Source organism: Rattus norvegicus, chromosome 5 (genome assembly GCF_021556685.1).
Source record: "Rattus norvegicus strain SHRSP/BbbUtx chromosome 5, alternate assembly SHRSP_T2T, whole genome shotgun sequence".
In the NCBI taxonomy this organism is placed as follows: domain Eukaryota; kingdom Metazoa; phylum Chordata; class Mammalia; order Rodentia; family Muridae; genus Rattus; species Rattus norvegicus.
Window position 1 is genome coordinate 167,658,889 of NC_141538.1, and position 21,103 is coordinate 167,679,991.

Consider the following 21,103-nt stretch of genomic DNA (forward strand, 5'->3'; position numbering starts at 1 on the left):
TTGTTTCCTGGGTGAAAGGAACCTATCCATCAACTCAAGGCCAAGGCCCAAAACTCTGGAAGCCTCTGCCCTTCCTTGGCTAGCAAGCCCTGTCCCTCCTTTGCAGTATACTTTCAGCCATGGTTATGAGTCTGGGCTTGTCTGAGGAGCTGTACCAGGCAGAGGCTTAAAACCAGCCAAGAGGCTGGAATGACGGAGTGCTGAGCTTCCCAGAGGAGGCCGGGCTACTCATCTCAGCTCCACAGCCTGGCCACCCAAGCCTGTCAGCTGAAATAAAGGCCTTGGGTGCTCCCACAGCACCCAACCTGCTATCCTTCCCGGGAGGCGTGGGGCTGGGCTATGCCTCCAGGATCCCCGCTTCTTTCCGAAGGAGATACAGGGGCAGCACCAGAGGGGCATCACAACTGGGTTTGCTGCGGGGTTCTCCCAGCGCCGGGGGGGGGGGGGGGCTTGCTCAACTACTCAGACACCTTGGCAGGAGTGACAGCCACAAGCCAGCCTCACATGCTTCATCTGTTGCCAAGAGAGGCTGGATTAAGATAGGGGTAACAAGTAGCCAGATGCGGGCTGAACGGTAGGTAGTGTGTACGCATAATCAGGGGCAGGAGGTCCTTCCTTGGCCGACCCTGACACTGGTCCCTGCCCCTCTCTGCCAGCTCCTCCTTTTGTTTCCACATTTATATTCCCTCTCCCTCTGTGCCAAAGAAGGTGACCAGAAGGCCGTGCTTACCGTCCAATGACAGCCAGTCGTGCTGGGAGGAAGGGAGTGTGGGGAGAGCCCGAGCTTTGTACTCAAACACCACCGAGTTGGAGATGATCTGATTGTTGAAGGCAACTTGTAGGGTCACAAGACCCGTGTCATGGGCTGAAAGGCAGAAAGAGACAGGTCAGGGTGAGGGGCTCCCTCCCAATTACCCCTCTTTCAGTGAAACAACCAGCTATTAACCCAGCCTGTGCCCTCCTATCCCTAAAGGCCCAAGTGTGGCACTTCGGGAAAAAGTCTTAGCTCCAGAGTCACCGGGCATGCGGAATCCCCAAGGGATTGTTTATTGTTTGTTTGTTTGTTTGTTTTGAGACAAGTTCTCACTATATTGCCCTAGTTGGCCTGGAACTATATAGACCAGGCAGGTCTCAAAACTCCCAGAGATCTGTTTGTCTCAACTCCTGAGTTCTGGGGTTAATGGTGTGTGCTGCCATGTTTGACAAGCCTCTGTGTCCTAGTGATCTGTTGCTGTGCTACCTGGGATGGGCAGGGACCTGAGCTCAGTACAGACGGCTCGTCCCACTTTTTCTTTCCAGGTACGTCTGAGGATTTGTGTTTCTTTGGCCCCTTCCTGCGGCGGTGTCCTGACTCACCTCACGTAGGATCCTCAGTGCTTTGGGAGTTTGGCTACCTGCTGACAGCAAGTTTCTTCTGGGGCTCTCACTGTGGCCCTGTTAGCCCGAGATGCTCCAGAGCTGCAGTGAGATGCTAGCACAATGTTACTTCCAAGGACTTTGGGAAAGTGTGAACTTGTACTCTTAATCCTGACTGAGCCGAATAAATGGATGAAATGTTCTCTTTAGGAACGGGAGAGAAGCCTGCTGGAGGAGGAGACCTACATCTGCTAGGGAGGAGGCTACACCACCAAGATATTACCGTTGATATCTTGGGGGGCTGCACTGTGGTCCCCAAAGATGTCCTGTGGGCTATGATGGCTATATTGGGGAGCAATCTCCTAATAGGGGTCAGGTTATGTTTTCTGGGCGCTACTTTTCTGGAGCTAGGACATCAATACTCAGAGCCTCCCCCAGGAGGAGCAGGCTGATTTCCAGAGAGGATACACGGATCATGTTACTGTTCGGGCTCTTGGCTTTCAGAAGCCTACGGTCATGAGGAAGCCATCCAAGTCAGCTGCTCCCGAGGTCAGGGTGAAGCTCTGGCTTCCCTCAAAGGACATCTGCAGATCCCACTTCCGATGGGAAACCCAACTCATTGGGCATGGCCTTTCTCCAATTGAGGTGTATATAGAAAGCAGGTTTTGGGGACATCACTGCCCCAGGTGTCCAGGACACAATCTGAAAGGATGGGCTCCTTGGGGATCATGCAGAACCTCCCATGGTTCTTCTCTGGATAGGGATCCCCGACGATATCTGCCGTCCCACATCCCTTCTCAAAACTCCGAGATTGTGGTCTCTGTTCTCTCCTAGAGATGTGCGTGGTTTACCAACAGGGAGGAAGGGCTCTGAGAACTCTCCCTGTGATCCCAGGGCGCTCTGATCTCCAGGTGGGGGAAGCCGTATCTTGTGTCCAGTGTCCCCTCGGAGGACCCTCCGTCACTGCTCCTATGTCACTGCCCTGGCTTCTACACGACAGGTAACACAGGTAATCTGAATGTAACAGATGCTCAGGCTTCTTCGCCATCCCCAGAGATGCAGTACAAGGGGACCTGCCAGCTTAATGTGTCAGGCCCAGGACCCACAGTCTTCCTTGACGTCCTCTCTGAGTCTCCTCTATGTCTGCTTCTGCTCTTATTGAAGACCATTCCTTGCCTCTGCTGACACAATGGCTTCTTGCCATTCTGTGTCTGTTCCTGCTTCAATAGGCCTGGGGAGGGAGCGTACCTTGAGCACCCCTAGAGGAGGTAACCAGGGGAGTCTTCTTCCTTAAAGGTCACCCCTAGCCCAGTTTCCCTGGCTTTCCTATGTGGGTTACTGCTACTCCTAATCCATTCTCTCAGAATAATCTTTTTGGGGGGGGGTGGGGAGGGGAGCAGGGAGAGATAGGTTCTCGATATGTAGCCTTGGGCAGCCTAGTGCTCCCTATGTAACCCAGGCTGGCCTTAAATACAGAGATCCACTTGTTTCTACCCTCCCCACCCCCCAAATGCTGGGATTGAAGGTGTGCGCTAACACATCAACTCCGAATTATCTTTTAAAGTCATAATTTAGATCAAATCTCTCTGCTGTCTAAAGCCGTTGGCTTCCCATGCAAGTACAACTAAATCAGACTCCCATTGGCCAACCTCTTCCTGCCTAAGGGCCTCTCCTTATCCTTACTCTGCCTGTTGTGACATCTTCTTCCACCCTTCCCAAGGCTGGCTCTGGGCCACCCTTTTTCTGCCAGCTTCTCAGGGATGCGCAGCCTCATGTCTGAGAAGGAACTTCCACCGAGAACACCCTCTCCACCGTGCACACTCTCTGCTGGGCACACCCTCCCCACTTCCCCTTGCTGTATCTCTTCGATCCTTCATTATTTTCTGTCGTCTCGTAGCAGAGTGTCAGCTCCCAACAGCTCGAGATCCTGCCAGTTCTGCTCTCCACGCTCAGAGCCAGAGTTCCTGTCAAGATCCAGTTCTGGCCACCCATACCTCCTTTAAGTGAGCTGCTTTAACACGTGTGCTGCTCACACTGCGTTTCGTCTTCTGCTTTCTGACGACTTCCGAGGAGACCAAGTGGGGCTTGCAAGCCAGCAGACTTCTTGACAGACTCCTCCACCTACTGCTTCTAGTTCACAGCATCGCCCTTCTCAGTAGTCCGTCTTCACTGCCTCCCCTGGGGCTCAGGACAGACCTTGACCATGTGACTATGGTTGCCATTGAGTGTGGGAACTTGGGAGGAACTCTGTTCTCTGTCAGGTTTGGTTTTGCCCAGCCAGGTGTACCAGACAGGCAGGTGGCATTTGTGTTCTCTGTGCCTCCCTTCCTTTCACAGTCTCAGCCTCTAAGGTAGCTTGGCTTGTGTTCACTGGCCTCTGAGGCCCTTTTTGTTGGCAAGGCCATCTGGGGTCTAGCCTTTAGGATTGGTTTCAGCTCCCTTCAGAAGACCCCAAGATGACAGCTCCAGCAGCTGGCACCACCTCCCAAGGAAGCCATTGGTTGGCTTGACCCGGCTTTGGATTAGAAACTCTTTGAGTCAGGTGTCCCTATGGGCTGGGACTTCATCTCAGTTGCAGTCTAGGTGTCTACCCAATTCACGGCAAGCAGGAGACTCTAACAAATGATTTGGAAATGATGAACGAATGAACCAATCAATCAATCAATCAACCAACCAATTAATCAATACACCCGACAGGACCTGCTTCAGTTGGCATGCTAAAACGATATATTCTCATGGGACCTGCTTTGTGAGACTGGCAACAGAAGGGGTCAGCAGTCAGACCGTGGCACACGGCCCCGAGTTTTGTGGCATCTGGTTGGAGAAAGGATATTTTAGAAGTGACTCGTGTCCCTTCTAAAGTTTCCCAATGACCAAGAAAAACTGGCCAGGATGGACTCTGTGTGTTAGCACTAGGGACCCAGGAGTGTGTGGAGAGCAGGCGAATTACCAAAGGAGACCAGAACGGCCCTGGCTTTCCTCCCTTCTCCCCAATTGCCTTTGCAAGAAGAGCCCTGGAGGCAAGCGCTTCATGGCCCCTGGTCACTTTATGCTCAAGGGTATGTGGAAGAAGGTCTCTGAAGATTAAGGTTCAGGGGCACCAACCTCTGAGGTATGGTTACACAGATGATATGTGGCTGACAGGACATAGCTCACTGAGACTGATTCCAGCCCCCCAGAATCCTCTGTGTTCTGACCTGGTATACCATTCAGAGGCTATACAAAGCCCAGTCCCTTGTCAAGAACCAGAGGCAAGGTATTTAGCCAGGTACAAGAAAAGAAGATGTGTTTTCTATTTATCGGCAAGTCCCTTCCCACAGCAGGTGCACAGTGGACAGTTTAATAGTATTGCTGCTATCTCTCCTGCACTGAGCGGGGCTGCCTTGGCCCAACGGTGGCCATCTGGATGGCTGCTCTCCAATCCTAGCAGGGAGGACCTGGAGCTATCCTTGAAGCTGTTGAGAGCTGGGTCAGCAGTAAGGGGTGTGTGTGTGTGTGTGTGTGTGTGTGTGTGTGTGTGTGCACATGAATACTATAGGCATATCCTGGAGCATGCAGAGTGAAGGCTGAGCTAGGCTGAGCTGAACAGTTGATGCCAACACCATAGATTAGAGCATTCTGATCTGGTGGGTTGCAAAGGAAGGTGACGAGAGAGAGAAGGAGGGAGTGGGAAGACAGAAGTCTGAAGATGAGGAGAGAGGAAGAAGGGGGGGAGAAGAGGGAGAGGTCAGGGAGGAAAAAATGGTTGGTTTGTAAGTGCCAGAGTGTTGCAATAGGGGACAGGGTCAGCAAGATGAGCAGGCACTGGGGAGAGACCCCACTGAGTGTAGGGGAACCCTGTTGGCCCGCACAGTCCTGGTTAGACTGCTTCTGTCTGGGAGTCCCTTCTTCCCTTTCCCAGTTGGACTTTGCCGGAAGTGCACTCCTTTCTGCCGGAAGTGATCTCCTTTCTGTGGGAAGTACCCTATTTTCACCATCTCTGTCTTCAGACAACATAGGACGTCTCATCTTTCTTGTTCTGCCTCTTTGTCCCTTGCCCAGGCTAGGTGGATGAGCTGGCCATAAAGCTGGTGATGTAGGAGGTTAATGAGACAAAGGTTCGCCAGTCCCAGCCAAGCAAACAGAAAGGCCATGTTCTCCAAGGTCCTGGAGATCCAGTCTCCAGCACCCCAGGCACTTTGCTAGCCTTGGGAACACATCAGTCACCGAGAAAGACACAGCCTCCTGCCTTCGTGGGGTCCACAGGCTAACAGGGAAGAAGACAGAAGTCAGTCAGCCTAAGAGATACCAATCTAAGGAGATCCAAGCTCCCTAAACCGTGGGTCATATGATCCCATAAGATGTTGCCAAATGGAACGCCAGAGTTGACACCAAGTTTGGCAAGAGTGAAAGGCTTCTAAACATTCAACCACCAAAACTTCGACATAAATGCATAGTGACTCTGAGGCGTGCTGGGCTGCCCTTGCCCGGGTTGGCTCGAGTGACTTTACTGAATATGTAATGGATGTGCTTTGTTCTTCATGACTGTCCCGGCACATGCCACCAGCAAACCCTGTCTGAAGCACCTGGTCTCTGACCTGGGACTTGTCTGTTATGAATTGCGGTGTTTCTGCTGCCCACGCCAAGTTCTCTGCTCTCGAGGCTCAACTCCCGAAAACAGAAACTAAATAGCTTTCTTCCATCACTCCTCAGCACATAATACCACATGGGTCCGTGTGGATTGTGCTGTAGTATTTGAACGTTTGCTTTTAAAGGTTGCTTTCTGAGTTGTGGATTACTTTGAATTTTGGCTTGCAGTTAGGACAGAACTTCTAACAATCTCTAAAGTGGCCCGAAGCCAAATTTATGCCACTTTATACTTCGTGTTCATGCAGATTGGCATATTCTCAGCATTGATGATTATAAAATTAAGATGTTGGTTAACTGGAAAATATTGAAGATGTTCTATGCCCGTCGGTATCAAATAGCCAAGATTTAATATTTGGTGGAAAGATAAACAAACTCATCCATTTATTGGTATGCAGATTTGATCTCATCTTTGATAGGTGATAAATTATACAAATACCAAATATTTGTCCTAAAAATCAATTTCTTTATGGTTTGTTACAAGTAAGTGTCTGACTTATTGGCCAGTTTGACACACCTGAACATCTGAGGTCCCTCAAAAACATCTCGGGTAAAAAGGAATCACGGGGGGGGGGGGGGGCTGGGGATTTAGCTCAGTGGTAGAGCGCTTACTTAGGAAGCGCAAGGCCCTGGGTTCGGTCCCCAGCTCCGAAAAAAAGAACCGGAAAAAAAAAAAAAAGGAATCACGGGTTAAAAGAGCCTAAGACCTCATGAATTAGATGCTATTGAAGGCCAGGATGGGGAAGGGAGAAGACAGAGCCACGGAGGGCACAGAGCTTCTGGCTGGCTTCCCCTGAGGCTTTGAAACTGGAAGCACTTCACTTGTGTGCTTAACCCTCATAGGAGCTTGTGTTCATCTTAGTTTGACCCCCCGCACCCCAGTTCCCCACAGTCCCTCCACATGAAAGGCTTCCCTGACCTCCTCAAACCTGCCCTGTGCACCAATGAGCCAATACTGTGAGCACAAGGCCCTGAGTTCTCTGAGCCTCGGGGTGGCCTGGGCGGCAGTGAGGTCAGCTCTGCTGTAGAAGAGACCTTGTCTATCTATCACCTTGTCCTGGCCCCAGCTGGGCCCCATCTCAGATATGTCGCTCGGCTAATTGGTTCTTTAAATAGTCCCTTTGCTTTGTATTCTTCACAACCCCCATTGAGCGTGCCTGATATTCCCGGCTGATACAGGATCCATGAGCCCCAAAGGATGTTATTATAATAGACTGCGAGCGAGCTTCTTCATGGCCGAGGAAAGCAGGGTAAAGGCGTGACTTGCTCAAGGTCACCCCAAGGCTGACTCAGAGTCTGCTGTTTTCCTTCCCCTCCCCCCCACGACCCTCTCGGGGTCCAGCCTCCTCACCTGGGCAGTAACAACGCAGCACCCCAGGCTGAATCAGGGATGCAGGCACGGAGATCTGGTCAAACAGGCAACTGTAATTATTGCTGGCTTCTTGCCATGGGCCTGTGATGAGAACCTTCACTCCTCCCTGCAGAGGAGAGAGAAGAGATGGAGCAGTGCCCCTGGGGGAATGCAGCGCACAGGAGGCCCCTGCAGCTGCAGGCTCAGACGGGGCTGGGCTGAGGCTGCTGGCTACACATGCAGATTCCCAGGCCGTATCCCACCATTCCAAAAAGCCCCAACTCCTGAGACACTCTTCTACCAAGACAGGCTTGCAGCTGCTCTGACCCCCAGAGGCCGTCTTCAGTTGTCTTGAAAGTTCAGAATGACACTAGTGGGAGGCATGGTTTCTCATGCCACATTAGCCCCATGGTGCATCTGAGAACCAGCCAACAGGGTCCCCAGGAAGGAAGCAGAGGGGATGCAGGGGACTCTGAGTCATGCATTTAGGGAGAGGTGGAGGGAACTCAGATTTGGAAACTGTCACCCCAAGGGAAAGATGTTCTTTTAGGAAACTGAAGGGAAATGGAGGCCCCAAGGCTGTGGTAGGAGATGGTAGGGGGTGGAGGGGAGGAGGGGCGGGCGGGGGAGGCCCAGGAAGTGGGCGGGGCGAAGGGCTCTCTATAGGGAAATAGAAAAAAACCGAAGTGAGGCACTCCGAATTGGAGGGGCCCAGATAGGGCTCTTGTTATTGAGCTGGGGCTCAAGATAGACGGACCCTCCAGTTCCCAACCTGCCTGCTATGTTATTCAGGGTATCTCAAGCTATGTAGACACAAGATTGGCACTTATGCACCGCACATGCAGGCACCAACCTGGCAGCCTGGTTTACAGAGCCTAGGCTGACTTTCCTCTGCTCCAGTGGAGGGAACACTGTCTTCACAGACCCAAGGTGCCAAGCGTCAGAAAGCATTAGAAACCCTGGGTTCTCTCTAACCTGCTCTGGCCAGCAGGAACGCCTCAGAACAAATAGCCTCATGTGGTTTCCTCCCAGGAAAACCCTTTCAGGGCCTTTGTTCCCGTTAGTGATTAATGTCTCTCTGTCTCTGTCTCTGTCTCTGTCTCTGTCTCTGTCTCTGTCTCTGTCTCTGTCTCTGTCTCTCTCTCCCCTGAGCCCCAGGTGGAGAAGGTCCCCTACTTACGGCTTAGCCAAGAAGAGAGGCTGGTCATTCGGGGCGGAGGGATGCTCTGCCCCGGGATGTAGAGGCAGGGGCGCTGGCCTCTGGCTCTCCTGGCTAACCTTGGATAGACCCACCCCAGAGGCTCATCCACCCCACCCCCAAACAAGTAAACACCTTTCCCTGCAGGGGGGCGGAGAGCTGTGCTGGACAGGGAGAAGAGCGCCACCTGGCGCCCCGGCTAGAGAAGGCCGAGAGGCGCTCCAGGAGTTGAAGTGAGGCCTGCTTCGGGGTGAGCCCTGACTTCCCTATTGCTCCAGGCCTGGGTCCTAGCTCTCTACCGCTGTCCCGGGCTCCTAATCAGTCCTCTTTCTTGTTTGCTCTTCTTAACCCTTGCTTGTCCTCGCCCTAGAGGAAGCTCCAATTTCCATACCCATTTTTGCTCTCAAGACTCCCACTCCCCAACAATGTTCCCCGGAACCCAGACGTAGGCATGGCAGGGCTAGCCGTAGCAGACACTGTTTACTCTGATGATGTCCTGAGGTTATCTGTCGCCCAGAGCCAGTAGACCGGCCCTTGGAAGGAAGGTACTTTCCTGTGCTGGCAAATACATTTTCCTCTGGGTGTGATGTCTAGCTTAGGTCACTTTGTTGTGGTGCCACCGAGGTTTGGAGAGAGCTCAAGACAGAGTTCCAAAGCCAGAGCGTGCCCCCCACCCTGTTTATTTATTGTGTATATGTCTGTCTGCTTGTATATACGTGTGTGCCTGGTGCCCTCAGAGGTCAGGAGGTGGCACTGAATCCTCTGGAACTGGAGTTACAGATGGCTGTGAGCCCAGGCCCCTGCAAGAGCTGCGGAGCCTTCCCCCCAACCCCCAGCATCTTCTCTTGCCCTTGGTAACTGTGTGACATCAGGAAGTAGCCCAGTCCCTCTGGTAGCTGTGATTTTAGAAGCCCTTCAGCCTCCAGCAGCTCCATAGAGTAGATTCAGGGCTCTGTCGAAGTGATGGTGTGGGGGTTGGGAGTGACTGCCTGGGTGTGGTATCCTTCTCTGAGGAAGGTCCTCCCTCCGCGACCCCTGGGTCTTGGGAGAACACTGGCTACAAAAGGCCACGGGCAGTTACCACATGAGAAAAGGGGACAAGATAACGGTGGTCCACAGCTGTTCGCTCAAGGATGGGTTGCGGGGGGTGGGGTGGGGGCGGGGCGGGGCACAAAGAGCTGCGGAGACTGGAGAACATCAAGACCTTCTCCATGGCAACTGCCGCAGGACGCCTCAGAATCCATCAGTTCCAGGGATGGTTCCCATGGCAACCACTTCGCCTGGCTGCACTTGAGTTGTGTGTGATGTGCGTGAGCGCGCGCTCGCGCCTGACAGTTTTAATTGCAGCTTCTTCCGTCTGCCTGGTGCAGCGGGAGATGATGCAAGGGGAGAAGTGGGGAGAGGCAGTGGTGCCATCTGAGGTCTATGTCCTGTGAGTCCTGAGATGAAAGGGTCTTGAATTCCCACGCACCCAGGGCAGATGCTGAGGCACAAAGCGCGCGCGCGCGCGCGCGTGTGTGTGTGTGTGTGTGTTCTATGTATGTGGGTATATGGTGTGGTATCCGTGCTGTGTGTATCGTGATACAGTGTGTGCTACAGTGTATTCTGGGTGTGGTCACGATGTGTGAATATATTGCGTGTTCAATCTGGTGTGTGTGTGTGTGTGTGTGTGTGTGTGTGTTGGGGACCAGCTGAGAGATCACCAGGTGGGTAGGTGTGGAGGAGACATGGTTGCAGAAGTAAAAGGGAAGCGTACTCAGAGAAGAGCCGACAGGGCAGGCTGGGCATGGCATACCCAGGAACCATTGCAGTGTAAAGCTGGTGGAAGTGGCATACCAGTGCCCACATAGCCTGACTTAAAGCAAGGTCCCAGCTGTGGGGCTTCTTCCCAAGCTTGCTAGAGCCCCCTTCAAACCAGACTCCCGGTGAAGTCAGCTCACAGGTGCCCCCTTATCAGCTGGCAAGATACCCGGCAATCATGCCAACAAGGGCTTGTGAGGGGACACACGTGCCAGCAGAGAAGTCCTGCCTCTTACACAGCAGGGTGACCCCTGCTATTGTCCTGGGTAGGAGAACCTGGCAAGGAGGAAGCCACCATGGAGGCTTCTCCACGAGGTCCTGTTGGACACCAAAATGGCTTTTCTCCCTCTAATCAAATCGACTTTGCCTTGCTTCCACTTCAGGGTGCCGGGAATTACCAGGGTTTCTGGAAAACCTAGGTTGGACATGCCTGACTACTATTGCATGTGCCATCCTGGGCTGCCCTCTGGTGGACAGCTGCTGAACTGCCGGTCTCCAGGATATAGTCGAAGGCTGCATAGGCTGGTGAAGAACGGAGCAGGCTTGCTGAAGTCCTCCTTTTAGCAGAGGCTAGAGAGCTGGCCTGGGCACTCACTCACAGGCCAGGGAACAAGACGATCCCACCCTTAGGGGTTAAATGTGGCTGCAGCAGGCCTGTAAGCAGCTTTCGTGAGGATGGCACCCCCCAGGTCCTAAGACGTGGAGGTCTCAAGTCCGTCCCTCTCTTCTGTGTCTTGATAAGGGAATGGAGGCCCAGAGAGTCAGATCCGAGTAAGGTCACAAGGCCAGTGTGACCTTCTCAGAATACATAGTGGTCTCATCTTCCTTCCTTACTGCTGTAGCAGGTTTTTCTAAGCCTCCCAAAGGAGCTACCCAGTGGGTCTCTGGTGAGCACATCAGGAGGTACAGTGATGCATGCCCAGAAGAGTTGGGTGAGCTGAGCCATACCACGAGGAAGCCCAGTGGGGTCTTTCTGGGTTCCTACCAAGAGGTTGGAGTGTGCCAGAGTAGAGATGGAAAGGGCTGGCTCTGCCTGGCACTTAACTCAGAGACTCCAGGGTCCCTTGCTGCTTTGATTTTTTTTTTAAACTTTTTAATTTTCTTTTATGTGTATGGGTGTTTAACTTGCATGGTGTCTGTGCATGCCTGGTGCCTGAAGGGGCCGGGAGAGGGTGTTCAGATCTCCTGGGACTAGAGTGACAGACAGTCGTCAGCTTCTGTGTGAGTGCTGGGAATTGAACCCTGGACCCTCTGGGAGAGCAGCTGGTGCTCTCAATTGGCTGAGCCACCTCTCAGGCCTCTGCACGGGTGCTACTTAGAGATAGGGAAGACAGCAACTTGCCCAAGATCACTGGCATCTAAGGGTTCATACCAGGATTCATACCAGCCCCTCCAGTTCCAGTTCCAGCTCCTGGCTGTTCACCTACAGCGATGGTCTCACCGCTTCCATTGGTATCCGGTGGGCACTGCCCGAAAGCCCACACAGGCAACAGCTGCTGTGCCCATACAGCTGCGGGGCTGCCGGTGCAGGGCTACTCTGATACTCAGATTGTCTTAGACTGGTTTTCCCAGGGGGAGGAAGAACTATGAGCCCATCCCTTGCCTGTTGACTAGATGACAAGGTCAGGGGACCAAGAGTTATGGGTAGCTACCCCAGGAGGATAGTGTCTGATTTGAGCCCAAGAGGATGTGCTGGTGAATCCAGGGAGAGTTCAAGCTCGACCACATGCAAGCAAGGTGTTCAGTGGATCTGGAACCACACTGCCCCCTTCCCAACCCATTCTATTTTATTGTATCCCTCCCACCCCCACCAGGCAAGACCCGGGTCTTCCTACAATCCTGTTGGAGCAGTCGTCTTTAAGGTGACAGCCCATGGCGACAGGAGCACAGGCTAGATTCTGGGTCACATGCCATGCTTCTGATTCTGTAGATAGCTGAGCGTTCCAAAGCCGCACCCTCCCTTTCGCTGCGGGACGGGGAACGCTGCCCGGCTGCGTCAGTGGGACCAATGACCCCACAACTTTGGTTTTGATGTCTGGATACTTTAAGAGCAGCACCAAGACACCCCTCCGTCCCCAAAGGAAGGGAGGGGAGATGAGGAGGGGAGGGGAAGAAAAGGAGGAACGCACGCTGTTCTGATGGATGCCAGGGAGGGGAGCTTGACTTCAGGGAGAGCCCTGACTGCAAAGCTACAGTGAAGTCTGAGAGCCACCACGGGAGGGGACAGCTTTGTGTTTCGGGTCAGAGCTCCATCCAAAGAACAGGCCGCATGCAAACAAGCTTTCCAGGTTGCACAATGGCCCAGGTGAGGGGGGTGGTAGGGCGGTGGCATGTGGTGGCATCCGCAGCTTACCTCTGGGTAAGACCACTCTGGGGAATAGTCAGTCACCATGAACACCCGTCCGCTCTGCTGCAGCATACCCAGGGTGCCCTGGGCCGAGGCGGCCGAGACCACCTCGGCCACATGCATGTAGGCCATGGTGCTGGGCCCGCCCTCAGCGCTGCTCAGCTGCAGGCTGCCCTGTTGGGGGCTGCAGCAGGGAATGCACATCTCCGCCTGGGTGAAGGGTGCCCGTGCCCCATCTTCCGACTGTGAGAGTGCAGCACTGTCCCCCGACACCAGCTGGTGCCCGTAGATCGTACCACTGCCCCCCTCCACAGAGATGAAGTCATTGATCAGGTCTGAGAACTGATTGCTGAAGGAAATGTCAAAGTGGTCCAGGCTGAGCTCCATGTTGGAGGTGGTGCCCAGGCTGGGCTGGGCTACGGGGTAGAGTCCCTGCACCACATTGCTCGGGAGAAGGGGGACGCCACCTGCGCTGCGGATCACCCCGTTGGTCTCTGGTTGCAGGTAGTGCTCGGAGCCACAGGTCTGCAGCTCCCCAGACTTGAGGAGGACCTCACTCCCTTCAGCTGCCTGCGAGGTCTCCATGGTAACCTCCCCTTCTGCTGCCAAGGCCTGGAAGTTGGCCTGGAACTGCATGAGGTGCAGGGAGGAAGTAGACTCTATTCGCGTTTCCACGTGGCCACTGCAAGAGCTGGTTTGGGAGGAGGCCTCCGTTTTCACCGTGGGCATCACAAAGGCGGCCCCCGACTCGCTTAGGCTGCCGTGGGTATTCTGCTCAAGGGGGAGGGGTTTGCTGGCATCCTGCAGGAAGAAGCTGGGGGAGGGGGTCTGGTGGATATGGGGGCTGTGGCCTGTCTGGCTGAAGCTGGACGTGTAGTCCTTGTTAGAGTCTATGGCACTGAAGTCCATCTGCTCAAGGGTGGTGCTGGGGCTCAGGCCACCGCCCGACGGCAGGAGGCTAGACCCCGCAGTTAGGGTGAGGGAGCTGGACGCTGCAGCAGCCGCCGCCGCCGCCGCCGCCGCCGCTGAGGAGGAGTAGGCCGCCTCTTTGGCCATCTGCTGCTCAAAGGAGGTGTCTTCTGTCTTGATCTCCTTGGTGAGGACGCTGGTGAAGCCAAAGCTCCTCTCCGCGGGCGGCGAGTGCCGGATATTGGTGCTAACCATTTCGGCTTTCAGGCCCCCACCCCCGTACGTCTGGCCCTGCTTTGGGTTATTGAGGAAACAGTCGGGGTCAAAGTTCATGGCGGTCTCTGGAATCTTCCGGCCACCGTCAAGGGTGGTGGAGAGGACCAACTCTTCGGACACATTCGCGGGCAGCATGGACAGGCTGTCCGAGCTGCCCGTGGTGGGGAAGGCAAACTTGTGGCCGTCAGAACTTACAGCCAGTACAAGGCCCTGAGAAGCATCAGGCGAGAGGAGGTGGTGGTTGGGGCCAGCGGTGGGGGACATGGTGTACACGGCCTCATTAGTGACCTCTGACATGAACACTGTGGCACTTTGGGACAGTCCCCCCATCACAGAAGCCACTGCCATGCTGGACACACCTGTGACAACTGGGCTGTCTACCATGTCTGGGTCACTGTTGAGCCCGCTGCTGATGGACACAGGGGAGCTCTGGGTAGTGTCGGGGACCTCCACCTGGTTGGTGGAGGAAACCTCCGTGCTGTTCTGGTGCAGTAGTGCCGGCTTGGCCACCTTGCCATTCCTCTTTTCCCGGCTTGTGCTCCTGCTGTGGCTGGGTTCATGCTTGCCCTCCGACACATCGTTATGTTGAACTTCGGAGTGGCCCCCGTAGCCCCCGGCCCTCGGCTCCACCTTTGGTGAGATGATGCGGTGTTTGGCACTGTTACACTTATGATGCACGCTGCTGCCCGCTCCTGTGGAGATGGGAACACAGCATACACACACGCATGTATACACACACACACACACACACACACACACACACACACACACACACACACGAGGTCAGAGCTGGGACTTTGGCTAATTCTTCTCCCAAGCAGTTAAAACCCATCCAGTTACAAAGTCTCCACCCACAGCCTAGGCAGTGCGAAGACCTCAGTCCTTGTACACCCGTGATTACTCCCAGGCCTGAGGCTCTGCCATGCCCTATGTGACCATCCTGAAATCTTTTAATCCTGTTGTTTGTTTGCTTGTTTTATTTTCAAAATCAGCAGAATGTGCCATGCGGGAAGCCCTGATGTGTGTGCGGTGTGTGATGTGTATGTACGTGTGTGTTGTGTGTGTATGTATATATGTGTGTGTATGTGTGTGTTATGTGAATATGTGTGTATGTATATATGTGTGTTGTGTGTGTATGTGTCTGTTATGTGTTATGTGTGTATGTGTATTGTATGGTGTGTAAGTGTGGTGTGTAAGTGTGTGCATGGTGCGTATGTGTGTGGTGTGTGAGTGTGTGTGTATGTGTGGTATGTAAGTGTGTGTGGTGTGTAAGTGTGTGTATGTATGGTATATAAGCGTGTGTGGTGTGTAAGTGTGTGTAAGTGTGTGTGGTGTGTGTATGTGTGGTGTGTAAGTGTGTGTAAGTGCGTGTGTAAGTGTGTGTTTGATGTGTAAGTATGTGTATGTATGTGTGTGGTGTGTGAGTGTGTATGTGGTGTGTATGTATGTGTGTGGTGTGTGTATGTGTGTGGTGTGTGTGTGTAAGTGTGTGTGGTGTGTGTATGTGTGGTGTGTAAGTGTGTGTGCATGTGTGTGTAAGTGTGTGTGTGGTGTGTAAGTGTGTGTGTGTGTGTGTATGTGTGTGTTTTCAAGAAAGTTCTCTTTACCATCAAAAATAGACCTTGCTCATCTGACTCTTTCTGGGACTCTGGGACTCTTTCTGACCCAAAAGGGTCATCCCAGACATTGTGGCTGTGACTCCATCCCCAAACCCAGCTTCTCACACCAGACTCTGGCTGTGTAATGCTTTAAGAAACCTGTGACCTCCAGGATTCTTGCTAGAGAGAGGTTGGTCCAGGGAGGAGGTGGGAAATGCACCCTCTCCGGGCAAGCTCTCAGATCCTAGGATCAAAGAGCGCTCTAGACTCTGGCCTAGGGGTATGGAAGTATTTATTTCTATTTCACTAATTGTGTGTGTGTGTGTGAGTGTGTGTGTGTGTGTGCGGGAGCGCGCGCGCACGCGCGTAGGAATGTGTGTGCCGTGATGCTGGTGTGGAGGTTGGAGGACAAGAGGACAAGATACAGGAGCTGGGTCCTTACATTGTGCAAATTACGAACTCGACTTGTCAGGCTTGGTTGCAAGACCTTTCACCCACTGAGCCATCTTGCTGGCCCAACAAGGAGATATATGAGGAGACCCTCTCCACTATTCAGTTAAGCCAGGATCTGTCCTTAACTCTTTGGACTTTCATGTCTTCGAGGGTCACTGCTTAAATGGTGTCACTGTCTCAGGACAGATGCTGAGAATCCTCAGAGCAGGAGACCCAGACCTCCTGCAGAGGCTTCCCACGAACACGCTCCCCACGGGCACGTGCAGTAAGTGTGCGGAGGCCCTGGACACCAAACATCTCTACACTTCCCGTGCGTCTGTGTGCCACTCCTGTCCCCGCAGCCTCTTTAGAGAGCCTCACTGGAGGTGGCCCTCTCTTGTCCAAAGCAGGCTGTGAATCTGATTCTGGGGGCAGGACTAGGGCGAAGGGCCTACTGGGTACCTCTCTTAGTTGCTGTTATATAAACGGACTCCTTGTCTCTTCCCTCTCTGTACCCTACCTGTTCTCTAGGCTCCTCAACTCAGGCTTCTTCATTCCCAGGACAGGGTGGCTCAGTCCCTCCACTTGATCCTTCCTTCCCTCATTGCATTGAATGGCAGTACCCTCCCCGCCGCTGCCCCGGAGCCCCCACAATGCCTTGCACCACCTGGCTTCTGGAGACCTTACCCCTTTCCCCACTGGGCAGGACTTCAGAGCATACCGCCCAGTGCCCAGTACCACATGTCCCCCAGGGCCCCAGCTCACCCAGGCTGCCGGTGCAGAGGCAGTTGTGGGTCCGTGGCTGGGGCTTGGTCTGGTGGCTGTCGAGGATCTGCTGCACCAGCTGCTCCACGGAGAAGCCCGAGCTGCTATTCCCATTGCTGCAGGTCCATTTGATACCATGGACTGCAGAGAGAGAGAGAGAGAGAGAGAGAGAGAGAGAGAGAGAGAGAGAGAGAGAGAGAGAGAGAGAGAAAGGAGGGAAATGTCAGGAGCTGCTGGTGATGGGTCTGTCGTTGTGGGGAGTGGTATCGGGTTCTCTGAGAGCTCAGCCTGCTGGAAGGCTGGTTCTAAGACTGATTTGGGAGGCCGGGCTAGCCACCAGAGTCTCTCTGCTCCATTAGGAGCTCTGAGGTCTCGTGTTCTTCTCCTTTGCTGAACTGGGGAATGGCCCTCCTCCAGAAGTGGTTCTCAACCTTCCTAACGCCACCGCCCTTTAACACAGTTCCGAGGGCTGTGGTGACTCCTAACCACAAAGTTATCTTCATTGCTGCTTCACAGCTGTCATTTTGCTACTGTTACGACCCTGTAACATCCAAGTCTGATTTGCGGGATATCTCACATGCGGCCCTTGTGAAGAAGGGTGGTTTGACCCCCCAAAAGGGATTGCGACCACTTTTGCTTTTCCAAAGTTAAAGGTACTGAGATGGCCCCTTAGGGGGTTCCCAAGAGAAGGAAGAAAGCAAGGACGGGGAGGATGACAGGCTTCGGGGTGCTGTCATGTGCCTGCAGACTGTAAGGCTTTGAAGGCCCACAGGGTGAAAGCATTCAGTAACCAGAGGACCCCAGGAGTGTGGAGGGGGCTCTCTCCAAAGCTTCCTACTCTCTCCACTTTTCTCTACTCCAAAGGGAATCATAAGAGAAACTGCACAGGCAACAGGGATGGTAGGCCCATAGCCCAGAGGGTGGAGGACTCCATTCTGGTTCTAATGGAATACAGTCCTCTTTACAACTGCCCTAGGGCTTTGACTCGCCCTTGGCTGTCTGCAGTCCCTGGAGTTGGGGACGAAAAGCCCAGAATGAGAGGTTTCCACCTGCCTGGCAGGACAAGACTGGGGGGAAAAGGTAGGTAGGTGGGAATCAAACACAGAGATACCCACAGGGCTCCAGAATGCAGTCGCGGGGCACATCTGATCTGCAAGACAGGAAGAAGCTGGGCCAAGGCTCACACCTGGGTTCGAGGCCAAGGTTGAATCTCAGCTGTGTGAGTTCAAGGCACGCTAGTTTGGCTTTCTGAACCTGCTTCCTCATCTGTAAAGTTATGGACAGCTAGAAGGCCTGTCTGTGTGCCATCGTGAAAATCTGAACAGAGACCAGGGTTGTCACAGCTGTTAATGGTGAGGGCTGGGGTGGCCGTGACTGGAGCAAAGCAGGTAGTGATAGCTGAGGTCCTGTTGGGAAGGAAGCTCAGGCCTCGAAACCCGGTGTAGACCCCCAAGGTGGCCGTCCACCTCAAGCTGCTTTTTGTTGTCACTGTGGTGGGGTTTCAGGGGAAGGAGCGGGGTCTGTGGCTGTGCTCTGGCAGTGCCTCTCCGGGCTGGTTTCTTTTTGGTGCCTCTTGCCCACTTGGCCACAGGTGATCGACTGCTCAACTTCCTTGCCTTCTAGTCCTCGGAGGGTTTGCAGGGACTTGACTCTGTTAGCTTCTGATGTCTCTAGTGAGTTCCAGCCTTTGGTAGGCGGCCTCTGCTGTTAGTCTGCCGAACTGTGTAGCTTTGGAGATGTTCCTGCCTGTTCTGAGCTTTATGGGATGGGCCTGTGCATCTAAATGATGGTTATCTATGGCCCGTCCTTCTGTAGGGAAAGGGGACTCTGTTCTTGGGCTTCGTGTGCATGTGTGTGTGCATGTGTGCGCGCGCCGGTATGCGCCCGTGTGTGTGTGTGTGTGTGTGTGTGTGTGTGTGTGTGTGTGTCTATCTTCCAGTGGGAATGGGAATCCCCACAGCTCCAAGAGGCCTTAGATCCTGCTAATTAAACCAATTTGGGTTTCTTCTTTCTGAACATTGCGTCTCCAGGATATCTGCAAGAGCTGGAAAGTGTGTCCCAGACCAGAGGTTGCTATGCATCACCACAGCCATGTAATCTTCTTTCCAAATTACGCTCTGTCTAGAGTCCCAGCACACAGGCTGGACAGCAGCGGCAAGGTCCCGGGCAGGGGCCAGGTCACGTACCTCTCCAGATTCATTTCACGGATGAGAAAACAGGCTGGGCGAGGGGGAGCTGACATATCACATGCAGGAGTGGGAGGGTACTGTGGAGGCTCCCCTTCTGCTCCCCGGAATGTGCAACAGCAGATCCTAGCTGTGTACTTCCTCCACTTCCCAGACAGCTTGACATTGCGGGGCTGAAGTGTTTCAGTTACGTTTTAAAGTGCCCACGGTGTGCGTGCGTCGTGTGTGCGTGCGTGCGTGCGTGCGTGCGTGCGTGCGTGTGTGTGTGTGTGTGTGTGTGTGTGTGTGCGCGCGCGCGCTTGTGCCCTTAAATGCCACCAAGATAGAACACGTAGCTCTGTCCTGACCCTAATCTGGCAAGGAGTTCAAGTCCAAGAAGGAGGGCCTTGTGTGTGTCCTTAGAACATCCAGTATGGGAACCTTAAGCAGACATTAGTTGCAAAGCCAAGCCGCCTCCTGGGGAACCCCCCAGCTCACATGAACTTGATTTCCTAGAGAGATACATGTTCTCGTGTTCTCGGGGCAACACCAATGCTGGCTTCCAGCCGAGTCAGTCCTAGATGGGGCTTTGGGTTGGGTGAGCTTATTAAGCCTCTACTGGGCTGGCGGGCATCTTCCTGAGTTTCTGACTGGCCCCACCATCCCATTTCTTCTCCAGCCCTGCCCTGGCTGCCACAGTCCCCATCCCCTCTTTGCCTCTTGCCTTCTTCTGTATGTTGTAGAAGTACAAAACGAAAGCCGGCGAAGGGTGACAGATTGCAAGCAGAGAATTTCTGGACGCTTAATGCAAATTACCCGGTGTCTTGGTACGTCCAATATGTAGATCATCTCCTTCCTCCATCTGGGAAGGGGGAGAAAAGCCTCCTCCGTCAGGATGGGGAGCTGTTAGTACTGAATAGCAAATACTATCAAGACGGCTTTTAACATGTCACGCTTGGCTTCCCGACACGTAATGAATCAGTGGGAAAGGAGATTTCTACGGGGGGGAGGGGGGAAAATGTGTTTTGAAAGGGAAGGTTTAGAAGTGCACAGGGCACTTGCCACTCACCCCCCCTGCCTGGGCCATGTCCTCCTTATGAGAGCAGAGAGGAGGACTCAGGAAGAGCTGAATGCAAGGTCACGATGGGGCACAGAGACCAAAAAAAAAAAAAAAGGAATGGCCAGGAAAACAGCCTGTCCTCTCCTGGTCATTTCTTTGTTTCCAGCACAATTTGGGATGCTCTAGCTTGAGAAAAATCTCAGCCAGAAGCACCCCATCTTCAGGCCCCCATACATGCAGCTTGGGTGGTAGCTTTTGGGCTGGTTAAGGGGTGGAGGGGGAGCCTGTATCCCCAGGAAGGCAGGGCCAGGGAATGTCCAAGAGAGGGAGTAAAGCAGCTGTGGAACTGGTAAATCACCCTTGGCCTCACCAAGAGAGAGACACCAGGAAGCAGATGCTGGCCTCTTAAAGCACTCCATCTTGGGGCTTCCTGCTGAGCCCTCCTGAGGCCCCAGGCTGCCTGCTGAGAGGCAGAGCCACAGCTGGGGACAGCTGTCAGGACACCAATCACCTTACACCAGTGCTGATCTGACTGATCGAGATGTTCTCCCTAACCAGAACCATGGCAAGGTGAAAGAGCCAATGCCAGGGCCGGTGCCCGGCTGTGCTCAGAGATGGAGGTCACCTTCCCAAGAGGCAGCCAGCTGTCCTGAGGAGACTCACTGAGACGTCGAGGAGGGGGCTGGGTGATGGTGGGAGGCTTGAACTTGGCCTGGGCAGCCAAAGGCATCGTGGTTATGACAGTTCCGTCCCGAGACTCCAGAGGAGGTGGAGAGCCTCCCGTGATGATCTGAATGGTATCCCCGCCCCCCCGAAAGCTGCACCTGCCCAGCCCCCAATAAGTTTTCAAGGACATCATTAGTAGCTGAGGTCGTAGGACCCCATGCAATAGGCAGAAGTGCTTCAGCACAGAGAGAAGCCACACGAGGTCAGAGCTAGAAGGCAGCCAGAGACTGCACAAGGCAGAACGAGGCCTCACAGGAAACCAACCTCAAAGTCGCTCTGACCTTGTCATTCCAGTCTCCAGAACTGGAAACAACCAATATCCATGGTGTACACACCCCGGCCAGGGGTGCTTCGCTGCAGGGGTGCCTTGTGGACTGCTTTCTGCAATAACCGCTGAACACCACAGGCTAGGGCAGGGGTTACAATGAGCAGAGGTGCATTCTGCACAGTTCTGGAGGGTGGAAGGCCAAGTTCAGGTGCAGGAGTGTGGGGGT

General features: G+C 53.8%; 1 protein-coding gene across 12 annotated transcripts in view; it reads right to left on the minus strand.

The window, feature by feature from the left end:
- Positions 1–21,103, minus strand: part of Camta1 (calmodulin binding transcription activator 1) — an 836,898-nt gene that overhangs the window by 75,548 nt on the left and 740,247 nt on the right. For all 12 annotated transcript variants that reach the window (XR_015619938.1, XR_015619939.1, XR_015619936.1 and 9 more), the window contains 4 exon segments: positions 16,659–16,799; positions 12,685–14,555; positions 7,334–7,460; positions 731–865 (listed from right to left, as the gene is read on the minus strand). Coding sequence is in view for 8 of the 12 variants with exons in the window: in XM_087550157.1 (XP_087406283.1) it covers positions 731–865; positions 7,334–7,460; positions 12,685–14,555; positions 16,659–16,799 (2,274 nt within the window). In the remaining 4 variants the exon portion in view is untranslated.